The sequence below is a fragment of the Penicillium canescens genome (genome assembly GCF_028828765.1).
Source record: "Penicillium canescens strain IBT 15451 chromosome Unknown utg000011l_segment0_segment0, whole genome shotgun sequence".
Lineage (NCBI taxonomy): Eukaryota > Fungi > Ascomycota > Eurotiomycetes > Eurotiales > Aspergillaceae > Penicillium > Penicillium canescens.
The window spans coordinates 2,370,187-2,395,029 of record NW_026703973.1 but is presented as its reverse complement, the minus strand read 5'-3'; the positions used below and the strand labels follow the sequence as shown (position 1 = coordinate 2,395,029).

The following is a 24,843-nucleotide window of genomic DNA, read 5'->3' as shown; positions in this document are numbered from 1 at the left end:
ATCAGATCCTCTCGCTGGCGATCTGTTCTTTCCAATTGCGGACTGTCTGTGTGTATAAAAGCTTTGTCTCGTCAGGCGACGCCTAGCAGCCGCCGTATTCACCTGGCTATGCCTTGTCTGTTACATATTGGGGCAAGCATAATATCCCGCTAGAGAATGAAGGTGATTGGGGTTTCATGATACTGAATACTTTTTTCCTTTCTTTCTTCCAGCCTCGGAATTACATTCACTGTGCTTTATGCTTTTTAATTCATCTTACCAACCCACGGTCACGTTGGGGTGTATCGAAACGGAAATGTCTACATTTAAGATAGCTATCTTGCAATATTCATTCAAGACACCTAGGATGTACATTGCTTCTTTGAAAGAAAAAGATCCAGTTTCGGGTATGATACGATTTCATCTGCATTGCTGTATTCCCCATGTTCTTTGAAAGAGACTTCCTCCGTTGAGCAAGATACTCAACCAGTTTTCTTGAACCGTGAAGAAAGCGTCGCAAACTTGTCCACCTTGGTGGGTGCTTGGACAGTGCGAGTGAGCCTAGTTGTAACAAGTCAGCAAATATCTGAAGAGTGAGATGCAACATGGTAACGTACTTCTCAAGCAGGATGGGTCCCTGCATGGCATCAACACGTCCATATTTCTTGTTTCTCGTAGAAATATCATAAAATTCATCCGCATTATCCGCTTGCATCAATTGCACCGTTTGCTGCAGTTCGTCGAGATTTTCCCGAAGGATTGGAACATTCAAACTGTCTACAAACTGAGCCAGATATTCAACATCCTTGGCCAATGCTGCCACTCCGTTGGGATTGATTTTCCTCACGTCTGGCGAGAGTGGTTGTGCCTAGTTGGCCAGTCAGCAAAACCTTGTTTCGGTGTATTTATAGGATACAATAACACACCAGGATCATATTAGCGGCATGGCTGAGAGCGTCAAAGTAAATAAGTTCTTTGATCTCAGTCGGTAGACCCAACAGTGTCGAGTTCATGATATTTGAAAGGAATCGAGTCAAGGTCTGCATGTAATTGCTGGGCTCGGTAGGAGGTGTGGGGGACATCCATTCGTATTCCGCTGTCTCAATAAGGTCGTCGATCTTGGAATTGACAACCTCGAAGATGCGCTTCTCAGCAGCCTTCTTATTACTCCTGAACTTCTCCGTGGCCCTCAGAGCAATCGAGGTACCCGTGGAGTTTTGTGACCGAGCTGCTGCCAGAAGGAGTTCCAATTCGCGACAAGCGGCCTCAAAGTGTTCCAGGTTAATGAGGATTTGAACAATTTGACCTAGATATTGCGAGGAAAGACGCTCCACCAAGGTGTCACAGACTCTGTGTGAAAGGAGGTCATCCAAATCCTGTGGACTCAGCATCAAACTTCTTCATCCTGACTTTTGTTCTTTCACAGACTTACATTTTTCAATGTCTCATCAATCACATTTGTGTTCGCGAAACTATCGTTGGCGAAGTAATAGAACTGGTTCAAAAAGTTACGGATATCGATGCAGCAGAGTGGATACATTCGGGAGAATGGCAATATGCAGGGGAACCTGAAACATCAGTCAGTCACAGATGAAGATCAATCAGTACGGACTACAAAACGTACACTTCTTCCTCGCGCGATTTGCCTGGGTTGTACCAGCTCACATTGAGCACCTTTTCAAGTTCTTCTGGAGTTTGTATAGGCATAGGCATGTAGTCATCAGTTGTAACAACCTGGCAGTGTCAGTATAACTGACTAAATAGTGCAGACAGCTGGTCTTACCTCCTGAAAGTCGTCACTGAATCTTTTCTTGAGAAGCTCGGCATATTTTTCGAAGAGCTTCAATGTAAAGTCCTCAAAGACACGCACAGAAAAGTTCCACGTCTAGTTAAAAGATGTCAGATAGTGAGCTTAAGTTTGCCCAGGGGGTTACCGACGTTCATGGTCTGCATGAACAAAGCAATCAGGTTTTTGATGTCGATGATGATTTCAGCATTATCGACTTCGGGAAGTGCTTTCGATATCAATTTCACAGCCGCTTGGCACATTGAATCCCACAACTCATCAACCTGATTGGGTATACATGTTAGATTAATATTGGCGAGGGAGTAGGTTAGAGGGGAAGACATGTCACTTACATCAACGGGTGATCTGAGATCTGGTGCTCGTTTCATCGTGGCCCGCTCAACAATGGCAAACCCAGCCATCTCCTCTAGGAGATTGTGCAGACTGGAGCCATCCTCATCCATTAGGGTAACGGAAGACGGAAGCAAGAGGTCCTTTTGCCTCCTGCGGGTAGTTGCGTACTCTGTTCGAAATTTATCCATATGACCCAGGGACTGGTGGATATGTAGGCACTCGAACAGCGGTGTGAAGTCAACTTGTAGGTCTTCGTTCTGGAGCAAATCATATTCCTCATCCTCATCGGATACCAGTTCTATCGCAGAGTTCAAGTTGAATTGCTCGAGGTAAGGGATCTTCTCTGCCCTTTGCTTTTGCCTTGATTTGCGCTGATCCGTGTGGAAAAGGGCAATTTCGCCGAGGTATTGGGACATTTCCCGAATCCGGTACAGCCAGGTATTGAGGTCTGACATCACTGCCTCTGCAATAGCTCTTTGTGTTGCTGGAACCGAACGCTGGATCATGACTGCAATCTTGTATTGTGTTACCCCCTTCAGATGGACATTTTGTAATTCTTCCAGCGCCCGGAGCGCTGCATAGTGGTTCTTCTTTGCCAAAAGATCATGGACTTGATTCGCTAGGCGCAAAACCTCCAAGCAGTCTTGGATGGCACGAAATGTCTCGTCAATATTCTGTCGGTGGCCTCGGGACTCCACCAAAGCTTTCTTCTGTTCGGCCAAGCGCTCAGTGCTGGTTTGGATGGACTGGTTTAAGTCCAGAATCTCTCCCGTTAAGCTCACAGTGCCCTCCCGAATACGAAGCAGTGAATTGACAGATGAGACAAACTCCTGGTGATTTGTGTTGCAGATACCTTCTATCTCGGATTCCTTGTCGGCAGCGAATCTGGAAAGTGACTGCAGGAGCTGAGGGTGCGGTTACCGACGCTGTAATCCCGAATCGAAGGGATGAGTTGGTCAAGGTAGTCCGTGTCAGAGGGTGAGATAATAATCTAGGGGCGAGGGGTCAATCGTCAGTCTAACGTACAGCATGCTGGCTCTTACCTGGTTCAGGACATGTGGCTCATTGAGCACTGGAGCCAACGGCGCCATGGCTTGGCTTCATATCCCGGGAAATCCAAGATCCAAGTTCACAGATTCGCACGGGGCTGAGCTTGTAGATAGATAGATACAGAGCTGATATTCTGGGGGAGGTCTGAATTCCTCGGGCGGTCTGGTTCTCTGCCAACAACAGAGTTGACCGCATTAAATACGCTAATCCAATTCCAGACTAGCCGATACACTAGCGTGAACCTTGCGCAACGACATCTATACTTCGAAGTATATAAGTTACCTGTTGTGAAGATAATGCCAATTGTGAATGGCTGTTATGTGGCACTCATGAATGATAATGAATCATAATACTAATGGAGCACATGCAGGTCGTTTCTGCTGCCTAGTCTGTCCCTGCCAATTTTGCAGGAACCCAAACAAATAAGCCCTGGAGCCCATTAAGGTGATAATCCTAGCTTTGCTGATGGATAATTTCTTCAAGTTTACATCTGATTATTTGAACTGACTTTTGGTACAGTGATATACAGAACTCTTACAACTTTGTGTTGTAAGGCATGGTTGGATTTTGTACCAGTAGCACCTGTTTAGATGATGTGTTTCGCCGAGTGTCATGATATCCAAGCCGATCTGTGCAGCACTACCTAGTCCAAATATTCATTACCATGATTGGCCAAATCAATTGTCTGTTGCCAAGGGTATTGCCTAAAGCGTCGCGGCAGAGTCAGGCAAAGTGTTGGGGTGACTCGTCGAGGGCTCAAGATGAGTCGTTGATGAGTCGTCGGTCGAAAAGCTTTTGTCTTAACGCAGACAATATATAAAGTCCACGGAAGGCTTAACGATTTCTTCCCTCGTCGATAACCCACGCTTTCGACTCGTCTTTCAATTCGACCGTTTATTTTGATATTCAACGCTAGTAAGTTGTTCAGGTTTTTCCTTTCTCTCAAAGCATTTTATGTCTTTTTACATTTGTCGGCTTACTCCGTGGCTTTGGTCTTTTCCCCCGTGGTTAAATTTCTCGAAACCTGCTTCAAAGAAAGACGAACAACCATGCTCAATTTTTCGTTACTATATTTGACGATGCTAACCCTGTATTGACCAGATCTGAGCTTATGGACAGCATGTCTGATCCGCCCTCCACTCAGAGTTCGTCTTCGGACCAACTCGCGGCCTTCAGTCCCAATACCGTTGAGGCTTCCTCTCAACGAACCCCGGTTGTATTCCCTGGAATGTCGACTCTTCGGTCTGCGTAAGAGGCTTCAAGATCAATTGATATGTCAAGCTATGAATACTAACCTCTTTTTAGTGACCCATTCGGCGGTTGGCCCCAGGGAATTTTCTCACCAGGAATGTCTGCCCCGGGCACCGGCCTGTCTCATTCTCGTGGTGCTTCTACGTCTGCACTTCCTGCTCCGGCTTTTAGTATCCCGCCTCCATCTCAATATTCGCCTGCGCAAACCCAGCACTCATTCGCTCGTACTCAGCACAGCTCTCAGCCTCTGTACTCGCCTAGCCACGTTGGCCGTTCAGTCTACTCGCCGTCCCCAGTGGACTTGCCCAGCCCCCTTAACCCGGACTTCTTGGCCCGTTTGTTGGCTGCCTCTGCTGATCAACCTGCTGGACTTGATCCAGTGTCATCTTTCCCACGGAACACCAGCGCCCCTAGTCAGGGCTTGGCTCATATTCTGAATGACCTACCTTCCCCCGTTCTCCCTTCGTTGGCCACTGACAATCAGCGTGGCTTCATCGTCAATGGTGTTCCTACCAACTCTACTCATTGGTCTGTGCTGGAGCACTTTCTTGTGAGTTGCAACGCAAGGTTAATCATTCGATGAATCAATGCTGACATTTTGAAGCCTGGGGATTACCCTTCCATCGACAGTGTTTATCTCAGAGACCTCCAGACCCAAGGCCGATTTTCAGTTCTGTTTGCCGATCTCCGTGACGTGACACGTTCTATTCACCGACTCAGATACACTCATCCTGAATGGGTTGTGGATCCTGCCTCAGCTCAAGATATTGCGAATCTCACCAATGAATTCGATATCCCTAGCACCTCAAATACGAACGATGGCATACTTATGGTAACTGTTCGCGCTAACGGTAACTGCCTGACAGAAGATTATCATGATCTGGTGGAGCGTCTAGTTCGTTCTCTTGGCGATGTGCGATTGTTCCGGCTTTCTGAGAACGGATCGGTGGCTCAAAAGTATCGAGTCGAATTTTACAGCACACGCCATACTTCTTACGCTTTTGCCTGCCTTCAAGGGTTCAAATACGAGGTTTGTTCCTTTGTTTATCCCTTTGCGCTCATATCCCCTTTGCTCCCATGTTTCCTTTGCTCCCATGTCTCCTTTGCTACCATCTTTCTTGATGCAAGCAATATGCCTCTAAAGTATGATACTGATTTTGTTCTGATTTAGTATCTTACATTCCATGCTTCCTTCAACCGTCCACAGGATGATACCAACCGGGGTCTCCGCCCTCGAACCCCCAGCGTGAGCTCCCAACATGTTCCATTGACTCCGGACTTTGTTTCCTCCAGCAGTGATACCTCTCCGAGCAAGGAAAGCTCCAATGGTGAAAACACGATTGATATGGACCTCATTCACCGAGGCATGGACGTTCGCAGCACAGTGAGTTCTTCCTCTCATCAGGCTCGAGGATGATTTTAAACTATTCCTCCTTGCAGATTATGATCAGAAATATTCCCAACAAGATTACTTCGGTATGCATTTTCTCTCCCCGTCCTCTTTTTTTTTTTTTTTTTTTTTTTTTTTTTTTTTTTTTTTTTTGGCCAGCCACAAATACTGAACCAGTGTTCTCTCAACAGGACGAGCTTAAGAATATCCTGGATGAATCAAGCTTCGGAAAATATGACTTCCTCTATCTGCGCATGGGTAAGTGATATCAACGGCGCTTCTCTTGGTTAGCTACTAACTCATGACTACCAGACTTCAATCATGGCTGCAAGTAAGTCCGAGATACTCATGTTCTTTCGGCTAGGGTCTTTTTTTCCCATACATACTCACCTTTGCCTTCCAGCGTCGGTTACGCCTTTGTCAACTTTGGAGACGTAGGTCCTTGTCCTCCTCTCCACCTGTGCTGTTCTCTGGTACTAGGCTAATGTTTCCCAGGCAATTGATATCGTTGACGTGAGTACTGCAATTCAATTCATGACATCTGCTTACCATACTCCTCCTCATAGCTCATGTTGGCTCGTCAGGGCAAGACCTGGTTTGTTTGCTCCCATCTGATTCCAACCCACTGAGTGCATGCTTGCTGACTTAATGGTAATTAAAGGCCCGATTGTCTTTCCGAAAAGAAGGCAGAGATCTCTTATGCCAGTTTGTATTCCCTCCATGGCTGACAAGAAAGGTTATTTAACAAACTTCATTAGCTCTCCAAGGAAAAGATGTGCTCGTTGCCAAGTTCCGCAACAGCAATGTGATGACCCGTCCTGCCAATGAACGCCCTCGTGTGAGTTGCAAACCATCTTGACTTGATACCGGTGCTAATTTATATGAATTGCAGCTATTCCACATCGGCGGACCTCGTTCTGGAACCGAGGCACAATTCCCACCTCCGAATGATGCCAGCAAACTTCGTCGCTCTGTTGCCAGTACTACCCAGCAAGGTAAGACCTCTCTACCTTTGACCTCTGAACTTGAATTGACCCTTGTACAGGCCTCTTTGCTCCTCGTGCCCGAGATGTCGCTACTCCAGTTAGTGGCAGTCGCAGTCGTCCCCGAGCTCGCGCGCAGTCCTTCAGTCAAAACCCCCGGTCTCGACCCTTCCTTCGAACTCCCCGAGGATCAGTTGGACAAGCCATGCTGAACAGTGACGATGTTTTCAGCTCTCCCATGCAACTTGATGATGATCGTTCTATCAAGACAGAGGACGAGTAATGATTCTGCCCAGCACTGAGACTAGTGCCTCCGGTCCACGTCGGCAACCTGCAGCATGCCCAACACTATTGAAACAGAGACGAAGAAAAAGGACAAAACACAAAAACACTCGAAAATCTCAACAAAACAAGCAGTCAGACAACGAAGTCCCTGAAGTACAGGAAGGCAGAGCCAATTTCGAATGCAAACTGAAGCATTTGGTTGAGAGCGTCCGGGATATGATATTTTGTCGTGGAACCTGGAGGAGAGGGTTTTCTCTTCTGACGTAGAATATACGTTTGCACTCACCGAGTACTTTATTCTTATGAGAATTGACTTATCTGCAAAAAGGGGAAAAGAAAATACCAGTTCAAAGACGTAGGGTAGTCGGGGCGGGAAGACTTTTCCTCTCAGATTTTGTCTCCTTAGCAAAGCCATGGACTCCCAAGAAATCCTGGCCATCCACTCAATACTCCATTTGATCTTCCATCGTAATAAGAATCAACACCGTGGCGCAAAGTGGTGGAAATGGCTGTCGGCCTTAAAGCGCGCCACCCTGGATCTCGCCCGATCGGGCGCGCAAGCTCACCTCGCTCACATCGTCCCGCGATGCTATGTGTACGCATTGCCTGGCTTCCCCGTTTCCCAAATCTCGCACTGACTTTTATCCAGGGCATTTTCCACGGTTGTTGCTGACAACCGGTTCTCTTCACTTGGGGTCGTGCTCCTAGCTACGTTGGCGCGACTGTCCAAAGTGACCGGAATCAGTCAGGAACTGAAGACCCAGCCCGGGGCAATTAGGCCCAAGAATACAGGCTTTGTCGCCAAGGAAGATCTCGGGGAACGAGTGATCCGCGTTGACGAAGCACCTCTCGTCAAGCCAGTCGAGATATCTCGACCTGAGTCCGTGCCCGAGCCCGCAGAGACTGATTCGAAACGAGCAAAGCCCAAGAAGTCGAAGAAGAAAAAGAAGAATGCTATTGATGATCTATTCAATGGGTTGTTTTGAATGGTCTATGTCCTGTGCAGTTACGTTTGGTTGGGGGAGTTTAATTGCCCAAGACTTGTATTTTTATGAAGCGTGCGGGCGATATCAACTTATGATTTATGTCACTATCGAGATGCAGAGAACAAGAGTTCACCAAGTATATTCACGCCAACATGATTGGCAGTGGCCCATGCCATACTGTAGAGATACTTGGGAGAGAAGACGGTCCAAATGAAGAGATGGGTCCGTAGCGCAGTGCAGGCAGCCATGACAGAGGCCAACGACATAGCAATGTGAAAGGTCAGCAATGTCAGATGATCTTGCTCGGGGCTCTTCTGCCGAAGACGATGGCTTTGTGAAGCCCACCAGATAGGGCCCGCCCAGTTGCTCACAAAGGTGAGAACACCCACGAGCATCACGCTGTAGCTGCCGACGCCATTGTAGGCACTAGCAAGGTCCACCGAAGAGATTGCATTTGAACCGCCAAATGCAAAGAATGTCATGTACTGGAAGATCAAGGTCGTGATCGTTACTTCGTTTCCTGAGAGGTTCATTGCAGAGAGAATGCTGGCCTGCACTCGAAAGATCAAGAACAATGGGACATTCGTGGCCCGGGACTGTGTCATTAAGAGGATGTGCAAAGCTTCATGGATAGTGTGGTGCGACGCTGCAGATTCAGATCAGTCATGTAAAGCCAGGTTCACGGAAGTTTGGGGTTCAAAGCTTACTTCGGGTCGCTCTTGCTGTCGTCCCTGCCAAGAGTGCCAACAGAATGACAACACCTATCCCATAGAAGACAATTCTGGCGTGTAAGACCAATGAGAGGCTGTAAGGCCATTTCTCCACAAGCTGGGAGATAAAAGTCCCATCAAGGAGTTCGGGGGACTCCGATGCCACAAAGTGCAACTTGAATGTAAAGGCCAAGACGGCAAGAAGCAATGCACCTAGCTGTGGCAGGCCAGATACTGGTAGATTCCGGAGAAGATGAATACCGGCATCTGCATAAGCGAGTATGAGAAGGCCCCAGAAGATATCAGGATTGCGTGGGAAGAATGTGCGAGCAATATCAGGCTCAGCCGCAAACTTTTGTCCTGTTTGGTTCCACCGTCGAAGGAGTCTCTGCGTAATCGTAAATACAATTATGATGCCATTTCTGGACCAGAGCGTTATTGACTGAGGGCGTTTGTGTGAGTCCGATCTTGCAGACTCCGATCTGACATGTAAGTAAAAAGTCCACCCGGAGCATATCCAATACCAAAACTGTTGCTCTTCTTCCACGTAGCTGCTTGCAAACATCATGAGCCCGTAGGTGGCGACCATGAATACCAGAAACAATCCGGATGATATGTGCCGTTTGCATTCTGCGTATGTGAATGGAAGTACAGCCAAAACAGCAATTCCAGTGATAAACAGGCCTAGGCAAAGCCTGTTGATATTGTAATTGCTCGCAGTGCGACTCATGATGTCCTGGGCAACCTCTGAGAACTGTAACAGAATCGGACTAATGGTGGAATAGGAATCCTCGGGGTCAGCACCACCAGAGATGAGTTCCTGAATTCGAGCCCATGCACATTGAGCAGCCTCAATGCCTGATTCGGCCCCGAAGGCACAAGATTCGATGCCCTCGGGGCCAAAGTTCGTCCCGGGAAATGTTGCCTTGAGAGTGTTCAGCAGCTGTTTGGCATTTTGACATAGAATCTGAAGCTTTTGAGAGCCTATGTCCGAGTCAGCCTGCGTCACTTTCTAGCCTGTGTATGATAATCAAGCGCATACCATGTTCCCACATCTCCAAGAACTCAGGGATGAATATACCTAAGCTATTCAAAGGAATGGGGAGCCCAAGAAGTCCCGCTAATGTCGGAGTGATGTCTGCTTGCTCAACTGTCCGATAGTATTGCAAATCATCAAATGGTTCCACTGGGCTTTCTCTCCGGCCACTCAAAGCCTCGAATTTGGGCGAAATAAAGACCAAAGCAGGTGAAGTCTCTCCGGCTGAGGACCCGCCGTGGTTTCCAGCATCATTCATGCCGTGGTCTCCACACAAGACGAAAAGCGTAGATTGAAGATGTTGCTCGTTTTGCATCGCGGTATATATCTCTGTTACCACGGAATCCATCTCCTGCTGTTTCGGTATCATGAAGGAACTGATAATGGGTTAGTGATCAGGTACAAAGGTGTGAGGATTGGCAGATACCTTTTGGGGCCCGCCTTATGGCCTATATGATCCAATCCCAAATAATGCATGATCAAAGCAGACCAATCACTCTGAGCGAGCTCGGTAGGAACATGCCGGGTCACATTATGGTCTACTTCCGTAAAGTCCTGTAGGGATTTCAGCTTCAATACTAAGGTTGCAAGACCTAGAGAAAGTACAACTGACCGACACGAAGAAGCTCGTGGTCCCGTCAGCCCGATCAAACATCCCTGGGAAGAGTTTGAGCCAGGTGTCGTCCCCGTACATCACCAGTCGTTCCCCTCTTGCTTTCAACTGCGCCAACCATGTGTCTTGAAACGCCAAGGTTGATGAAGTGTCTGACTCTGCAATGTTTAGAATCACATCTAAGAAAGATGGAACTGAGCCGGTGGTTATGGCTTTCAAGCGAGGCATTGTAACAGTTGGAGAGCCCGCATAGGCCGTAAATGGTAACGCAGCACCAGATCGGATCAAGCTATGTTTGGATCAGTTACTTATTCTCTTATCACTGTGTATGGCTCCAACCTTTGTGTAAACGAGAATCCGGAGTCATTTGAATATACAAAGTCACTGATATCACATTAGCTCCATACAATATTGGTGTTCTATACCAATCCTACCTCCGCAATGCATCAACCACCATGAAAATGACCTTATCAAACACTGCCGGTGCTGCATGCTCATCCCCCTCTTCAAAGGTCGCTAGTCCAGGAATCAACGGTTTATATGGGAAGAACCCAGAGGAGAAGGTCAGTATGCCCACGGGCACCAACAGATTGGCGATTACAGTCGCCCAACTGCGGAAGCCCGCCATTGCCAATTTGCTGCGTCAAGGCAGTAAACACAGATGCCAAAGAACTGAAGAATACCGAGTCGAAAGGACATAAATGTCCAAAGGGGGGCAGAATTGTGTTTACGATCGACGGATATCCCCACACCGCCTTTAGTTCGAGTGTACAGAGTATGCCCAACTTATATTTACGCAATTTCCTCAAAGCTTTCAGTGAAAGGTAAAGTATATCATGAGGCACAGACTATGAAACATATGTATGTGGATCGCAGGTGTAATCATCAGTGAACTCCCAAACGCCTTTGTTTAATCTCCGCCACTCCGGGATTCAATAACTCATTCTTTTCTTGACCGTCACTTCTTATTGTAACCCTTCTTGGACTTGGAAGGACGTGCTTGGAAAACAATAGAGTTACGGGGCTTGCGGTTGCGCTTTTGCACACGTCCTGCTTTCGAGGATCGGCTCTTGGAGGTCTTAGAATCGATATCCATCTCTGTGGCAAATGAATGGTTAGGGTTTGCAAGTCAATAATCGACGATTAGAGTGATAATGTAGACCAACCTTCGTCTGCACCAGCTTGAGAGGCCTTGGCAGCAGTTTCCTCTTGGTTGACTGTGATAAGAAGTGAGCCAGGATCCTTGTATAATCGAACACAGGGGACATACCAGAATCATCTTCTAGATCCATCTTTGATTTCTCGGGGGCTTCGGGCCGGGGTTGTGAAGCAAGCTCCTGGAGTTTGGCTGCGAGTCGCTCGGTTCTAGCATCAACGACCGGGCCAAACACCTTCTTGCGGAGATTCGCTCTGTTGCGCTTGGAGACGCTGGCGCGCACACTTTTCGCCATTTTGGAAAAGAAGAAATGCCAAAGTAAAAATTAAGTAAAGAAAGAGAGCGAGGCAAATAATGGGGGGGGAAGTGATAACACAACTTTTTTTTTCAGATAAGTGTCTTATGTCATCCGGAGGCCGCACCTCACCTCCGAGGCATATATCACTCTTGACTCGGGGTTGGTGATTTCTTCTTATATACATGAGATGTATAGATGCAGACCCTTTATCATCGCTCTGGCTGAATTGGACTCTTGTCTTTTGAGGAACATCGGACCAAGTCCTCCTTGATTGCTCCTGCAACTCCTCTCTTTGAACGAAATCATGGCAACCCCAGGCCATTCGACGGATGTTCCAACACTGGTGGCCCTCATCAAGACACTGACAAACCCGTCATTAAAAGATCTGTTGAGGTCCGAAAGCCTCCAGGTATCAGGAGTGAAGATAGCCCTGCAGCTCCGCATTATCCAACGTTCGTCAATCTTCCTCTCTCCTTCTTCCTCTTCCTCTTCCTCTTCCTCCCGCATTCCATTAACCCCCATTGTCAAATGAGCTCTGGTCAATATGGTTGCTTACATTTTGGATTAGGGCTTGAAGAAGTTGCGACCTCAGACCGTCTAAGCTTCGATGCATTAGCGCGGCGCATTCTGGATGTTGCTCTTCCCAGGTCACGATACTCACCACATACTGGAAATCAATATCAGGCGCCACCCATTTCACAGTCTCCCGCGCAGGCTCGGTCGGCGACCCTCGGGGTTTCCATGTCACCCCACCCGTACACTGCTGGTCCGGGCAATTCTCTCTCAAAACCCCCTGCGGCCTCTAATAGGCCTCCAGGTCGATTGGAGTTTAAAGAAAGCCCCTTCTTTACGATTATTGAGGCCTTAACTCCTGTGGTGGAATGCAAGAGTATGTCACTCGGGAAATCTTCTGTTGATCATTCAAGGCTAACTTCATCAAGTTCGCGAACAAACCCGGGATAGTGTGGAACTCAAGGTCATGCTTTCTCACCGAACTGCTCAAAAGTTGCAGATGGATTCCAACGCCCGAGTCATGGTATATTGTGCTGCAGATTCAGGCCTTACCCAGTACACCAAGTCGGATATCGCATTTCCACATCAGGTGGAGCTCAAGGCGAATCTCGATGAAGTGAAAGCCAATCTCAGAGGCTTGAAAAACAGACCAGGCACTACGCAACCTGCAGATGTCACCAATTACATCCGGAAGAAGCCCGATTACCCGAACAACATTGTCATGACTTATGCATTGACGCAAAAGGTTGGAGCCGTTATGTCGCTACTCATTTGGTGGAGCATTCATTTGACGGTTTGGCTGACTTACCACAGAAATTCTTCGCGCTTGCCAACCTCGTCAGACAACATCCGATTGAGGATCTCGTCTCGCAGTTGAGGACACGGAAACTCATTTCAAAGGAGCAGGTCATACGTGAAAGTAAGACAATTCTCTACTTCCTTTACACATTCTCTAACATATATCGACATTAGTGAAAAATCGCGCACACGACTCTGATATCGTTGCCACATCGAGTGTCATGTCGCTGAAATGCCCTCTATCGACCCTTCGCATCAAGGTTCCTTGTCGGTCTATCGTCTGCACTCACAACCAGTGCTTCGATGCATCATCTTTCTTAGAATTACAAAAGCAAGCCCCAACTTGGACCTGCCCTGTGTGTTCCAAATCAACTAGCTTCGAGTCTCTGCAAGTCGACCAGTGAGTTTTCATCTCGTCCATTGCAGCACGCGTTATCCTTTTCTAACTCTGTTAGGTACGTTGATGATATCCTTCAAACAACTTCATCGGAAATCGATCAAGTCACCGTTGAGCCTGACGGTACGTGGTCAGGTCCTAGTGACTCGGACATAGTCAAGCTGGGCGGTATGACGCCAGCATCAAACGATGACGACGATGATGACTTGATTGAAATCAGCGAACCGGGTATTCCCTCTGTAAAACAGGAACCGGGACCCCCAAATCTCGCTCTAGAAAGGACACCCGCGCAGTCAAGGGAGGCATCAACCCCGTCCTCCGTTGCGCGTCTGTCGAACAAAAAGAGACCTGTCTCCCAAGTCATTGATCTCACAGAAAGTGGCGATGAGGATGATGAGTTTCCTGTTCCATCTCCTAAACGGCTCGCTCCAAACTTGCCATCTCGGTCCTTTCCCCGACAAGATTACCACCTACCGTCGGCCAGTAGCCCTCTGAATGGCAGTTCCTATCCTCCATCAATTTAGACTTAAATTTCCAGCTCATGGTCCCAAATGGTCGTCTTTTTATCTCGAAAGCTGCATATTTTTATGGTGTTTTATGGCGCGATCAGGTTCGGGGGTCTTGGGATATTGGTATCATAGGCGATTATTTGAGCGGAGGGACTGCATTATTTTAGCTATTCCAATGAGCCAAGTCATTCAATGAGTTGTTCGGTACATATTTTTTCTTAATGGCTTCTACTCATGTTATGCAAGTCACCTAGGAGAGGCAGATCTCCGTAGATAAGCAAACACTTCGGGCGGAGAGCTTGGACTTCCCCAACTCCGCATTCCCGACTTCTCTTCCTCATCACGTCCTTCGAGATACATTCAATTCCATTTGCAATTCTTGGCTGCCTATTGATCTTGAGCTTTCACCATGTCGTTCGATTCATCCTCCCCGCCATTAAATACCTCGGATCCGAACGCCCGTGTCTTCAGCTCCTCATGCTTCGACTTCCTTCTCATAGAACTGGTGCCTATGGCCGAGCGTATGGCACGGGATCTAGCAACTGAGGGCAAAGACACCGAAGATGAAGAGGTAAGGGAGACGACGTTCTTCCGTCTGGAGTCTTTGGGTTATCGTGTTGGACAAGGCCTTGCGGAACGGTAAGCTTGAACAGTTTCCTTACATTCAGAGGTTCTCCAGTGCGTCTTCCATAGTTCAGTGTGCTAATTTGTGTCAATCGGACAATCCAGGTTTTCTCGAGATCGGCCTCGGTTTACCGATAATCTCGATGTGATCAAGTTCCTCTGCAAGGATCTGTGGACAGTCTTATTTAAGAAGCAGGTGGACAATTTGAAAACAAACCATCGGGTAAGTGAATATGGAACACGTATCGCAGGAAGCAGGCCATTGTTGCGCCTGCATTGGGAGTTCTGAGGCACTGATGTGATCAAATAAATAGGGGGTCTACGTTTTGACCGATAGCGCGTTCCGGCCTTTTGGGAGGATGAGCATGGCAGTCCGGAGCGATGCGATATCTATGGCGCAAGCAGTAAGCAATTACTTGCAACCACTTTCGAATTGAGGCCTAGCAGCTTACAAACTGACCTAGTACCTTTGGTTTCCCTGCGGTGTTATTCGGGGCGCATTGGCCAATTTGGGCATTAACACAACCGTGCAGGCCGAGACATCGGACCTGCCAGGTGCGACTTTCCAGATCAAAACCCTCCAGCCCCGGCCTTGAAGATGGGAGTATTTGCCTGGGTCTGGACTGTATCTTCACTTCATTCGGTGGCCCATTGTACGGCAATGACGGCATCGACAGCCCTACTCTGGTATCCTTCTCTCACGGTTCTCCTCGGTTGAGGACAATAGGCCGTTCCAATTCTTGCAACTACTTGAAACAGGCTACCATACAGGGGAATCCGGATTTTATTTCATTGCAGGTTTGTTGCTAATTCTGTGCCAAACCCATCTTCTTCCCGCCTGATCAAGGACCACACACTGTTGTGTCTACTCGTTGTTCATAATCTCATGGTGTCGCATTCAAAGCCTATCTTTCCGGGCACAAAATTGATTAGCGACGCTCTGTCAATTCCCGATGCCATCATATCCGTGAAAGCGATGGACCCATCGATAGGGGAAAAGGTGTGACAAAGGAGACTCGATATGGGGAGTTGCTTGTGCAATGCATGGTGCGAGGGTGAGAGTCCTTACTTTGGTGGTGAGTTCTTGGCAAACTCAACGCCCTTCTCGATGTTGCCCTTAAGACCAGTGATACAAGCCTCAAGAAGCTTCTTCTCTTGCTCGGTTACGCCCTCGAGTATGTTGATGGCCTTCTCGGCACCGTTGGGCTGTATCAATCATGTCAGCTAGCCGTTTTTAATGCGCATAAAATAATGAATACTTACACCGAGCTCCACGGGGGTGGAGAAGAACTCAACACCGGTGGCTTTGGCAATCTCGTCACCGCCGGCAACACCGGGCAGGTAGATGAAAGTAGGCTCAACAATACCCTTCTCGCCCTTGGAGGCCTTGATGACGGCCTCGGCAAATCTTGTAAAAGTCAGTCACGGCTAAAATTTCATGGATAGAGTAGGAAACATACCTGAAACCGGCAAATGCCATGGACAAGGTAGCGGAACCAGCACCGTCCTTGGCCTGAACGACCTCATCACCACCGAACTGAACACCTGTGACCTGTCAGCAACTCATCTCCATCTTAAGGATATATTTTACGCACGCTTGACAAGAGCATCGTAGCGGTCAGCGGGGATCTGGAAGCTAGGGGAGACCTTGCTAAACAGGGGGACAATGGTCTCGCCGGAGTGGCCACCGATGACCGGAATAGTGGCATCGGAGGCGTTCTTGACGCCAGAGAACTCCTGAGTGAAGGTCTCGGCACGAACAACGTCCAGGGTGGTCACACCGAACAGGCGCTTAGGGTCGAAGACACCAGCCTCCTTCAGAACCTCAGCGGCAATGGGGACAGTAGAGTTGACGGGGTTGGAGATGACGAGAGTGAAAGCCTTGGGGGCGAACTGGGCGATTCCCTCGACAAGGGTCTTGACAATGCCGGCATTGACCTTGAAAAGGTCATCACGGGTCATACCAGGCTTGCCTACATGTCACCGATCTTGTCAGCAAAGCACGATAAACAATGCGGGCTATGGTGCTACTCACGGGGAATACCGGCCGGGATCACGACGACGTCAGCACCGGTCAGGGCAAGCTTCAATCCATCGTCCTTGGGGAGGTAGCCGGTGATTTTCTACTTATTGTCAGCGCAGCGCTCACCAGGGACGCTTTGGGGAGGGGCACACGTACGGCAACCGAGGAGATGTGGGAGAGATCTGCAGCGACGCCAGGGGTGTTAACAACATCGTAAAGGGCAAGCTCGTCAACAAGAGGGCAAGCCTTCAGCAAGAGGGAGAGAGGCTATATCGTGATTAGCTGGGGCTTCTCAAGGTCCCAATTGAAGACTAACCTGGCCAATGCCACCAGAAGCTCCGAGAACAACTAAATAAGAGAGTCAGTGATGGATGATTCATTAAAAGGCAAAGGAAAAGAAAAGGTAAAAAAGCTCACCAGCCTTGACCATGGTGATTTGTGAATGAGGTTAGAGTTAGAGATGGGGGAGGAGGGGAAAGCTCAGGAGGGAACCGACCGATTTATAAAGGGAGGGGCTGAGAGGGGCAACCCCGGAGTACATCGTCCACATGTCGAATGACGTGTAGCTTATTATTACCTCGTATACTTACTAGTTAAGTTATGTGGTAGTTATGGTTATATATGTGTTAGTTATGGATATATATATGATAGTACATCGTATTTAATTAGGTCATTTCTAAGGTATAGTGTAGGTCTATCTACGTAGGTACTACCCCCTCCCTCTCTCAACCTCTTAATGTATCCAAATACCTGTCCTTCTCTCCTTCATTATTCGGAAGTTCTCGCTTCTAAACCAACTCCGACATGTGCGCGGATTGTTCCATCGGGAAAAGGCGGGAAGCAATTTCCGTGTCCTGAGGCTCGGGCCGACTGGTCGGTTGTTGATCGCATATGTTACTGTACTACGACATTCTCAGGCTGATTTCTTTTCCGATTGAAAACTGTTCTTTTTGGAATTTGTTTTCTCTCTGGGGACAGTCTTCTTTCTTCTGCCCCGGAGCATGATTGCTAGATTACATGGGATCTATCCCAAGTCCAGCACGGCGATATACGCCTATCAGGTCTCCCATCCAATCCAGATCCTTCACATGCCACAATTCTAGGTCATTTCAGGGAAACGCATTTACTCCGACTCCTCAGCCTTGCGGGCCTTGGCGCCACGGGGCTTCTGGGCGGGAGTATCCTTCTTGGGGAGCTGCGAGCGACGGATGGCGCTCACACGGGCAACAGCCTCCTCGCGGATGTCAGCACGGTAGCCGTGCTTGGCGGTCTTGTCGGCAACACCCTTGTAGATCCTGGGAGTAATTACCATCAGTACTGATCACCAGTCATATGGGCCATGAGTGAGGGATTCAGGTTCACTTACTTGCGGGTGGCAGTGCTGGGGCCGTAGGTGACGGTGACGGTGTTCTTAGCGGGCTGCTGGGGGTTGCTGGGCTTCTTGGTGGTCACGGCAACACCGTTCTCGGTTCCCTGGACACCGATGGCCTGAGGAGATGATTAGCACCCTGAGAACCAAACAAGAAAGAGAACAAAGTACCTTGTTGTTGGCATAGCCGGCGTACTGCAATCCCAAGCCATTGTTAGCCATCCATTCACAAAAAGAGCTATCCACCGGAGTCAACAGCCCAAGGCCCATACCTTGTAAGAGTGCTTGTTGAGCACGTTCAAAGGGTCCCGGGAGAACTGGGAGCCACCGCCGCTGTTGCGCTTAACCAGGTAGCTGTTCTGGTTGCCTGTTCCAGAGAGCGATCAGCGGACGTTCGAGTCAAAAAAGCGAGGTAAAAATTCCCAAGTAGAATTGCGAAAGGTCGAACATACGGGTGATCTGCCAGACCAGATCGTTAGAGATGTTTGTGGCCATTGTGATGAGATAGTGTTGCGTTGGGAAATTGAGGGATCGTAGTCGCTATCAAACCGTCTTCACGTTCGACCAAATTGTGTGTGTCGAATGCCAAGACCTGAAATGGACGTCTCGCTAAGGCGGCCACTTTGGGAATAGATTAGTGCCTTGGTGCCTTGTGGCCTGACAGCTTGGCTTTGTTGCTTGCATCATGAGGCATCAAATTTACACGCTAAATTGGCTAGTTCGGATTTTACCCTGTACACTTCTTGCGAGTCTCGAAAGTGCAAAGGTAATAACGCCTACAAGTGTAACCCTGGAAAGTATCATATTCTATTTGCTATTCCACTTGATGATACAACTGTAAAGGACGTTGTACCTTTTTTTGTCAGCCTTCTCCGCTTTCCGCTTTCCGCTTGGATATCTCCAACCTTTAGGCTGCCGACGGATGCGCTGACGTTGCCTTTCCCAGTAAACCAACTTTCTTTCTTTTTGTTTTGTTTCCATGCCTTTTCCCCCAATAACTGCTTCCTGTCTACAGGGACACTTCATCTCTTAGAGATATCGAGGGCGCCATCGCAATATCCACCCTTAGAAACTCGGCATACTCAACATGACCTACCTTTTTTATTCTCTCATTTTCACGGTCATAATTTCTGGAACAGGTAAGCTGGTTTATTGGCTATACTGAACTGGTCCTAATTAGATGTCAGCGCTGTACCTCACTCGGTCACGATGGATACCACTAATCCCGGTCCCTGACTACATCTATCATCGCCTTCCTTCTAGTTTCACAGCCGATCTGGAGGCTGGTTTAAGCTCATCACAATTCGATCTAGCTGCCAATGTCGCCGGTGGTGATTCCAGAGGCGGCTTGGATCAAAAAGCAAAGAGGGAGGTGCGAAAGATCATGAAGAATCAGAAGGTTGACTTCGACGAAGCGCGTCGGATCTACACAGAGCAACGATTCGCAAAGAACAATATCGGACCTGACGGCCGTCCAAGGGACCCCAAATTCGTTTCGTTTTCGTGAACTCTCTACGTCTATACCGCCAGTCGTTCTTTTAACATAATTGGATTTCCTTTTCTTTTCCTGTCACAGCCAGTGCTGTTTGTCGCTAGCAGGGTTCCCGTTGATGGGAAGAGACGTCTCTGGTCTCCCAGACTACTCGAACTCGTTTTGCAGTCTAAACAATCTACCACTTGGAGCTGGATTTTCTGTCGCGTTTGGAAGAAACGTGGCGGTCTCTTTTTTCCTTTTAAACATGTACAGTTGCCTTTCAATATTGATAGCAATTATCAGGTGCTGAAAAACATTACCGGTCTGTCTGGTATTTCTGTATCAAAGAGACGACCTATTATTACATGACCATGCACTGCCAATAGTGAGCCGGCTCCATGGCACTATTAGGCGCCCCCTGTCAACGTGCCCGAGGTGGCCATGAGGAGAATTATCAAACTTGAATCAGTGCCTTTGGTCCTTGGATCATCAAATCATTTCAAAGAAATCATTATCGGGGTTGTAGCAGATCTTTGGGGGGCTCGCCGGACCAGAAGCTACGAGGATCACCGGCTGCCACCATATCCGGGCTGTTGGAAGCCTGGTGGTAGTGGAGGCGCACCAGTCGGAGGTCCAAATCCAGGTGGCCCAAACCCAGGTGGCGCAGTTTGTGGGTTGAAAGGCGGCTGACCAGCACCATTGAATCCGGGTGGTAAGAAGGTCTGAGGACCACCGTAGCCGGCTTGAGATCGCGGTGGCCGCGCGGGGAGCCCAGGTGGTGGCGTGTTGAGCGACGGGGCGGGAGGAGGGACAGGTCGGTTGTGTGGAGGAGGGACACTCTGGTAACCCATAGCTGGCAAAGCGCGACCCATGCCGAGGTCAGGTGCTTGCGATGGTGCGGTACTCAAGGGTCGTGAAATGTCACCATTCGACATGACAGGCGTTGCTGACACGGGGCCAGGCGCACCAAACTGGGGCGGAAGCTGCTGTGTAGGAGGCTGGACATTGTGCTTACGTGCCTGGGCCGCCAGCATTCGCTCTGCTTCATCACCATGTCTCTCGCCTTTGCCGTCCTTCTTATATGCATACTGCACCGACACCTGTTTGTTCATCAGGTATTGACCATTCATATTGGCGACGGCTGCATCCGAAGATTCAAAGTCGGCGAATGAGACAAATCCATAACCCTTGGAGAGATTATTATCGTCACGAGCAATCTGAAATAAGCTATTAGCGATGGTCATGTTATATTAGAAAATATCTCACCTTGGGCAGATTGATCAGGTTACCAAAACGGCTGAATGTATCATAAAGCACCTGTTCAGTGACCATGGGATCGAGATTGCCAACAAAAAGCTCTGCGCCAATTTCTACGGTCTTTTGTTTGTCGGCCGATGCCTTGTTCACACGAATAGGTTTTCCGTAGACGCGAATTCCATTCATGATTCTCGATGCATATTCGGCATCTTCCTCGCTGATAAACTCAACGAATCCATACCCCTGGTGTAACTGCGTAACCCGGTCTTTCGGCAGATGGACGTTCACGATGCGCCCGGCCTGCAACATCAATTCCCATACGAGGCTATCTGAGGCCCGCTCATCGAGGTTTCCGATATAAACGGTGGCCTCTTTGTCTTGCTCCCTGGGTCTAGTTAGCATCATATCTCCTGCTGGTGGATAAGGTGAGAAAGGGCCTTACCAATGCCTTGCGCCGGACATGGCAGCGGATCTCAGCTAGAACGCAGGCAGCCCAGTGACAAAAAGGAAGGACTATCGGGCGGACTCAGCAGCTTGTATTGTAAGCAAAATTGGCACTTAAAGTGGTTATAAAGTTGCAGGGGACAAGTGTTAAGTGAAGAAGAAAGAAGCTCTGGGACGATCACTGACTTTGGCCCCGACTTCCGAAAACTTTTGATTCACCCGCATCACTCTCTCTTTCACCATTATCTTCATCCAGCTTCGACCTGTGTTGCTCTTCAGGTCTTTTATCTCTTGAAAACCCAACTACCTCTTTTAATCACCATCACAACCACAATCACAATGGTTCAATTCTCCGAAGAGACCAAGGTAGGTCGCGAATCCGACCCTTCCACTGGGACGACTAAGCCCATCTTTTTCTTTTGCAGGAGCGTGTCTCAAAGGTCATCGATATTTCTCGCGTTGCAATTCATTAGTGAGCCTCTGAGAAGTTCTCGAATCATTCCCTGAGCTGACCGATACCTTCCAGCGGATACTTGCCTCTAATTGTCTATCTGGGTACGTATACATAAGACTTTAGTGTGTATGTGATGGAGACTGACTTGATGACAGGCTACACCTATAGCGACCCCAAGCCGACCCTGTTCAGGTATCTCAACTCCAGCCTGCATTTCGACCCGTACTAACTGATCAGACTGTTCTCGCCGCTTGCCTAGGTTAGATGAATAGAGGAAACGGCCAGGTTACCATTTGGAGGAACGTTGGGCTTCAATAAAGGCCATTTGTATTTTTAAATCGGGTCGGGTGATCTATGTTCAATTGATTCATACCGTTAAGACGTTTTCTCGTAGGTGACTCTCGACTCCCGAGGTCACGGGCTTCCCTCTCCATCCACTTCCACCTCATCCCATCACTCTTCCCTTTCTCAGGTTCATGACTAGCCATGGCTTCTCGTCATCCGTTGTGGAGACTTTAGCTGGATTCACAGCAGGAATTGTGTCAACGCTTTCGTTGCACCCCCTTGACCTGGTCAAGACAAGATTGCAAGGTAAGCTCTTGTTTTCCCTTGGGATTGTATGGTGAGACTAAATTGGACTTCTCTAGTTGATCGATCGTCATCGTCCCGGCTCGGCAGTTCTCTACGAATCATCCGTGAGATCTCCCATCATGAAGGTGGCTTTGCCGCTTTTTATCGGGGATTGGCCCCGAATCTGGTTGGGAACTCTACAAGCTGGGCTCTGTACTTCTTCTGCTATAGCAGCTTGAAGGACGCTCTTCGAATATATCGCCAGAGAAGGAATCATATGCTTGCATCGTCCGATTATTTTCTGGCGTCTGGAAGTGCAGGTATGCCTGAGATGTTTGGACCGGAATCTAGCTCTTATACACTGACTTGTGGCCGCATAAAGGCGCTATTACGGCGATCCTGACCAACCCAATCTGGGTGATCAAAACTCGCATGTTGTCAACCGGCTCTCATGTGCCCGGGGCGTACTCGTCACTCACGTCGGGTATAAAACAAATCTACCGTACGGAGGGCATACCTGGCTTCTACCGTGGCCTTGTTCCGGCGCTGTTTGGTGTCAGTCATGGTGCCCTTCAGTTCATGGCTTACGAGCAGTTGAAACTCATCCGGTCCGGGACGATGAACACCGAAGTCTCTTTCGATGGCGGCCGAGGCGCCGAGCGGGCATTGGGCAATTTTGACTTTTTCGCGATTTCCAGTTTGTCTAAGGTCTTCGCAGGTAGTGTTACCTATCCATATCAAGTCATAAGGTCCCGCTTGCAGACTTATGAGGCGCATCGGATTTACCGTGGGGCGATTGATGTTATTTCCCAGATATGGACTCGTGAAGGGGCTGCAGGGTTTTACAAGGGTCTTGGTCCGAACTTGTTTCGCGTGCTTCCAAGCACATGGGTGACCTTTTTGGTGTACGAGAACACCAAGGTCTACCTTTCCGGCCTAGCGCAAAATAGGCCATAGCTACCGCAGATGCATGTTGGCCCAAGGACATGATTTGAGACAGCCTCTCGTGGTATACATGTTCTTCTGAGGGTCTTGACTGCACCTCGAATTTTTTATATTTGTAGACCGAACATTTGCCTATTTCAAATTCATGTCTTTCGTGAAATTATATAGTAGGCAGCAATCCCCTTCAATCACCTTCAATCACCGTACCTTTGCAGTAATTCCACATCTGAAGGCTTTGGATATAAGCTACAAGCACTTTAAAGCTTTTAGATGGTAGTATATATTTATGTATGTGAGCGGTTTAATGCTGAAGGTATTGCTTCTGTTCCAGGGATGCAAAGTGAGTGAAATTGGAGTCGGTGGATGTTAAGACCCTTAAGTTTGGTTGGATAAGTCGGAGACCGTAGAGCCTAAGGATCATCTTGGGTAAGCCTACTACATACGGAGTTCTCGTATATATATTAGCTACTCCCGCTGCTCCCTCTTAAGGGGTAGCGTTTAGTCTTATAAAACCTCGCAATAGGTCTATAGAGGTGATATACGGGTAGTAGGCCTTGAAACTTCCCGTAGGACTCCCGCTATAGGACTATAAACAATACAAATGTCCCGATATTAATTATGTAGTTTATAGTGGTTTTTTACAGTATTCATTTATAATATCCGCCTATAAATAAATGTTAGTTATAATATCTAGATTCGGTAGAAGTAATATTTATTTATTTATATTATTATTTTATAACTAATACGAAATAATGTCATTATCCTCTAGCCTTAGCACTTCTAACAGCAATTTCTTATTACTGTACGTAGTTACGTATTATTTCCATCCTATATTAACGGTAATAGGATCTTGTTGTTATTATTAATATCTAATAGAAATATAGTACTTTTCTATCTCTTTCTAATGGCGTGCTAACCTAGGATCCAAGCAATTAGTTAGGTCTCGCTAGTTATCTCTTCCTAAGTATAGACTCTATCACCTTAAGTGATCTCGTCTTAGTTAATCTCGAAGTTCGAGATATGGCAAAATATTATAATGTCTCAAATTATCGAGGGTTAAAGGGAGCTGCGTCGATAGTAGTATATATTGTAGGTAGAGTTAAAAAGACGCTTGGTACTAGCGCCTTTTATAGTAATTAGGAAAATATCCTATACTAGCCTAGTAAGGGTTAGAAAATTAATATTGGTAAGAACGCTAATAATTAACTATTAGCGTTCTTACCAATATTAATATCTCTCTATTATCATATGTTAAAGGTTAGACTAAATAAGCTTACCTTTAAAACTAGCTTTCTAGGACTAAATACGCTAGGGTCGATGCTTGTTAAATAGAGCACTAAAATACATAGCTCGTTAACGTATTTTATAGTGTTAAGACCATTGACTAACTAACGGATGTTAACTAGCCTAGGGCATAAATAGATGCCTTAGGACACACGGTAGAAGGATGATCAAGGTAATCACGGCCCCGAATAGGCCAGTCTGTATATAAGCAATTATCGCTGGTTTTAGGAAGGACTAGCGTTCAGTCTCATAATACAATCAGACCATGTTGTATTACACGCATAACTAGGGCTTCTACCTCACTT

At 47.8% G+C, this 24,843-nt stretch overlaps 11 protein-coding genes across 11 annotated transcripts; 6 read left to right on the top strand and 5 right to left on the bottom strand.

Annotated features, from left to right (window-relative positions):
• Positions 1 to 461: 461 nt before the first annotated feature.
• Positions 462 to 3,210, bottom strand: N7446_013622 (Rab GTPase-binding exocyst subunit SEC15; the record flags this gene model as incomplete). Its single annotated transcript, XM_058522362.1, has 10 exons — positions 462 to 540; positions 597 to 847; positions 906 to 1,355; positions 1,412 to 1,547; positions 1,604 to 1,713; positions 1,763 to 1,864; positions 1,918 to 2,049; positions 2,119 to 3,024; positions 3,045 to 3,110; positions 3,163 to 3,210. 10 exons carry the CDS (start codon positions 3,208 to 3,210, stop codon positions 462 to 464), a joined length of 2,280 nt encoding a protein of 759 aa, XP_058365839.1.
• A 1,070-nt stretch (positions 3,211 to 4,280) lies between these two features.
• On the top strand, positions 4,281 to 7,076 carry N7446_013621 (putative meiosis protein MEI2; the record flags this gene model as incomplete). Its single annotated transcript, XM_058522361.1, has 14 exons — positions 4,281 to 4,417; positions 4,475 to 4,970; positions 5,025 to 5,450; positions 5,592 to 5,804; positions 5,861 to 5,896; positions 6,002 to 6,068; positions 6,123 to 6,141; positions 6,214 to 6,244; positions 6,306 to 6,323; positions 6,377 to 6,405; positions 6,472 to 6,515; positions 6,569 to 6,648; positions 6,703 to 6,805; positions 6,856 to 7,076. 14 exons carry the CDS (start codon positions 4,281 to 4,283, stop codon positions 7,074 to 7,076), a joined length of 1,920 nt encoding a protein of 639 aa, XP_058365838.1.
• Positions 7,077 to 7,491: 415 nt separating this feature from the next.
• On the top strand, positions 7,492 to 8,064 carry N7446_013620 (uncharacterized protein; the record flags this gene model as incomplete). The annotated part of the gene is made up of 2 exons (XM_058522360.1): positions 7,492 to 7,673; positions 7,728 to 8,064. The coding sequence occupies 2 exons, from the start codon at positions 7,492 to 7,494 to the stop codon at positions 8,062 to 8,064; spliced, it is 519 nt and encodes a 172-aa protein (XP_058365837.1).
• Positions 8,065 to 8,168: 104 nt separating this feature from the next.
• Positions 8,169 to 11,874, bottom strand: N7446_013619 (uncharacterized protein; the record flags this gene model as incomplete). Its single annotated transcript, XM_058522359.1, has 9 exons — positions 8,169 to 8,710; positions 8,772 to 9,758; positions 9,817 to 10,187; positions 10,238 to 10,365; positions 10,424 to 10,712; positions 10,763 to 10,807; positions 10,858 to 11,061; positions 11,386 to 11,521; positions 11,586 to 11,874. The coding sequence occupies 9 exons, from the start codon at positions 11,872 to 11,874 to the stop codon at positions 8,169 to 8,171; spliced, it is 2,991 nt and encodes a 996-aa protein (XP_058365836.1).
• Positions 11,875 to 12,181: 307 nt separating this feature from the next.
• On the top strand, positions 12,182 to 14,109 carry N7446_013618 (uncharacterized protein; the record flags this gene model as incomplete). The annotated part of the gene is made up of 6 exons (XM_058522358.1): positions 12,182 to 12,329; positions 12,446 to 12,766; positions 12,819 to 13,135; positions 13,204 to 13,309; positions 13,363 to 13,588; positions 13,644 to 14,109. The coding sequence occupies 6 exons, from the start codon at positions 12,182 to 12,184 to the stop codon at positions 14,107 to 14,109; spliced, it is 1,584 nt and encodes a 527-aa protein (XP_058365835.1).
• A 394-nt stretch (positions 14,110 to 14,503) lies between these two features.
• On the top strand, positions 14,504 to 15,314 carry N7446_013617 (trafficking protein particle complex subunit; the record flags this gene model as incomplete). Its single annotated transcript, XM_058522357.1, has 4 exons — positions 14,504 to 14,733; positions 14,824 to 14,941; positions 15,033 to 15,122; positions 15,183 to 15,314. 4 exons carry the CDS (start codon positions 14,504 to 14,506, stop codon positions 15,312 to 15,314), a joined length of 570 nt encoding a protein of 189 aa, XP_058365834.1.
• Positions 15,315 to 15,623: 309 nt separating this feature from the next.
• On the bottom strand, positions 15,624 to 17,171 carry N7446_013616 (malate dehydrogenase; the record flags this gene model as incomplete). The annotated part of the gene is made up of 9 exons (XM_058522356.1): positions 15,624 to 15,627; positions 15,788 to 15,924; positions 15,982 to 16,126; positions 16,179 to 16,263; positions 16,314 to 16,691; positions 16,754 to 16,841; positions 16,898 to 17,008; positions 17,058 to 17,089; positions 17,159 to 17,171. 9 exons carry the CDS (start codon positions 17,169 to 17,171, stop codon positions 15,624 to 15,626), a joined length of 993 nt encoding a protein of 330 aa, XP_058365833.1.
• Positions 17,172 to 17,671: 500 nt separating this feature from the next.
• N7446_013615 (uncharacterized protein) lies at positions 17,672 to 18,691 on the bottom strand. The gene is made up of 5 exons (XM_058522355.1): positions 18,563 to 18,691; positions 18,383 to 18,477; positions 18,282 to 18,305; positions 18,108 to 18,229; positions 17,672 to 18,036 (listed from the first exon to the last, which is right to left on the bottom strand). Exons 1-5 carry the CDS (start codon positions 18,603 to 18,605, stop codon positions 17,865 to 17,867), a joined length of 456 nt encoding a protein of 151 aa, XP_058365832.1. The 5' UTR covers positions 18,606 to 18,691; the 3' UTR covers positions 17,672 to 17,864.
• Positions 18,692 to 19,197: 506 nt separating this feature from the next.
• N7446_013614 (DUF2015 domain-containing protein) lies at positions 19,198 to 19,617 on the top strand (the record flags this gene model as incomplete). Its single annotated transcript, XM_058522354.1, has 2 exons — positions 19,198 to 19,249; positions 19,298 to 19,617. 2 exons carry the CDS (start codon positions 19,198 to 19,200, stop codon positions 19,615 to 19,617), a joined length of 372 nt encoding a protein of 123 aa, XP_058365831.1.
• A 533-nt stretch (positions 19,618 to 20,150) lies between these two features.
• On the bottom strand, positions 20,151 to 21,303 carry N7446_013613 (U2 snRNP complex subunit HSH49; the record flags this gene model as incomplete). Its single annotated transcript, XM_058522353.1, has 3 exons — positions 20,151 to 20,801; positions 20,851 to 21,226; positions 21,284 to 21,303. 3 exons carry the CDS (start codon positions 21,301 to 21,303, stop codon positions 20,151 to 20,153), a joined length of 1,047 nt encoding a protein of 348 aa, XP_058365830.1.
• Positions 21,304 to 22,215: 912 nt separating this feature from the next.
• N7446_013612 (putative mitochondrial folate carrier protein Flx1) lies at positions 22,216 to 23,266 on the top strand (the record flags this gene model as incomplete). Its single annotated transcript, XM_058522352.1, has 3 exons — positions 22,216 to 22,330; positions 22,387 to 22,629; positions 22,692 to 23,266. The coding sequence occupies 3 exons, from the start codon at positions 22,216 to 22,218 to the stop codon at positions 23,264 to 23,266; spliced, it is 933 nt and encodes a 310-aa protein (XP_058365829.1).
• Between the last annotated feature and the right edge of the window lie 1,577 nt (positions 23,267 to 24,843).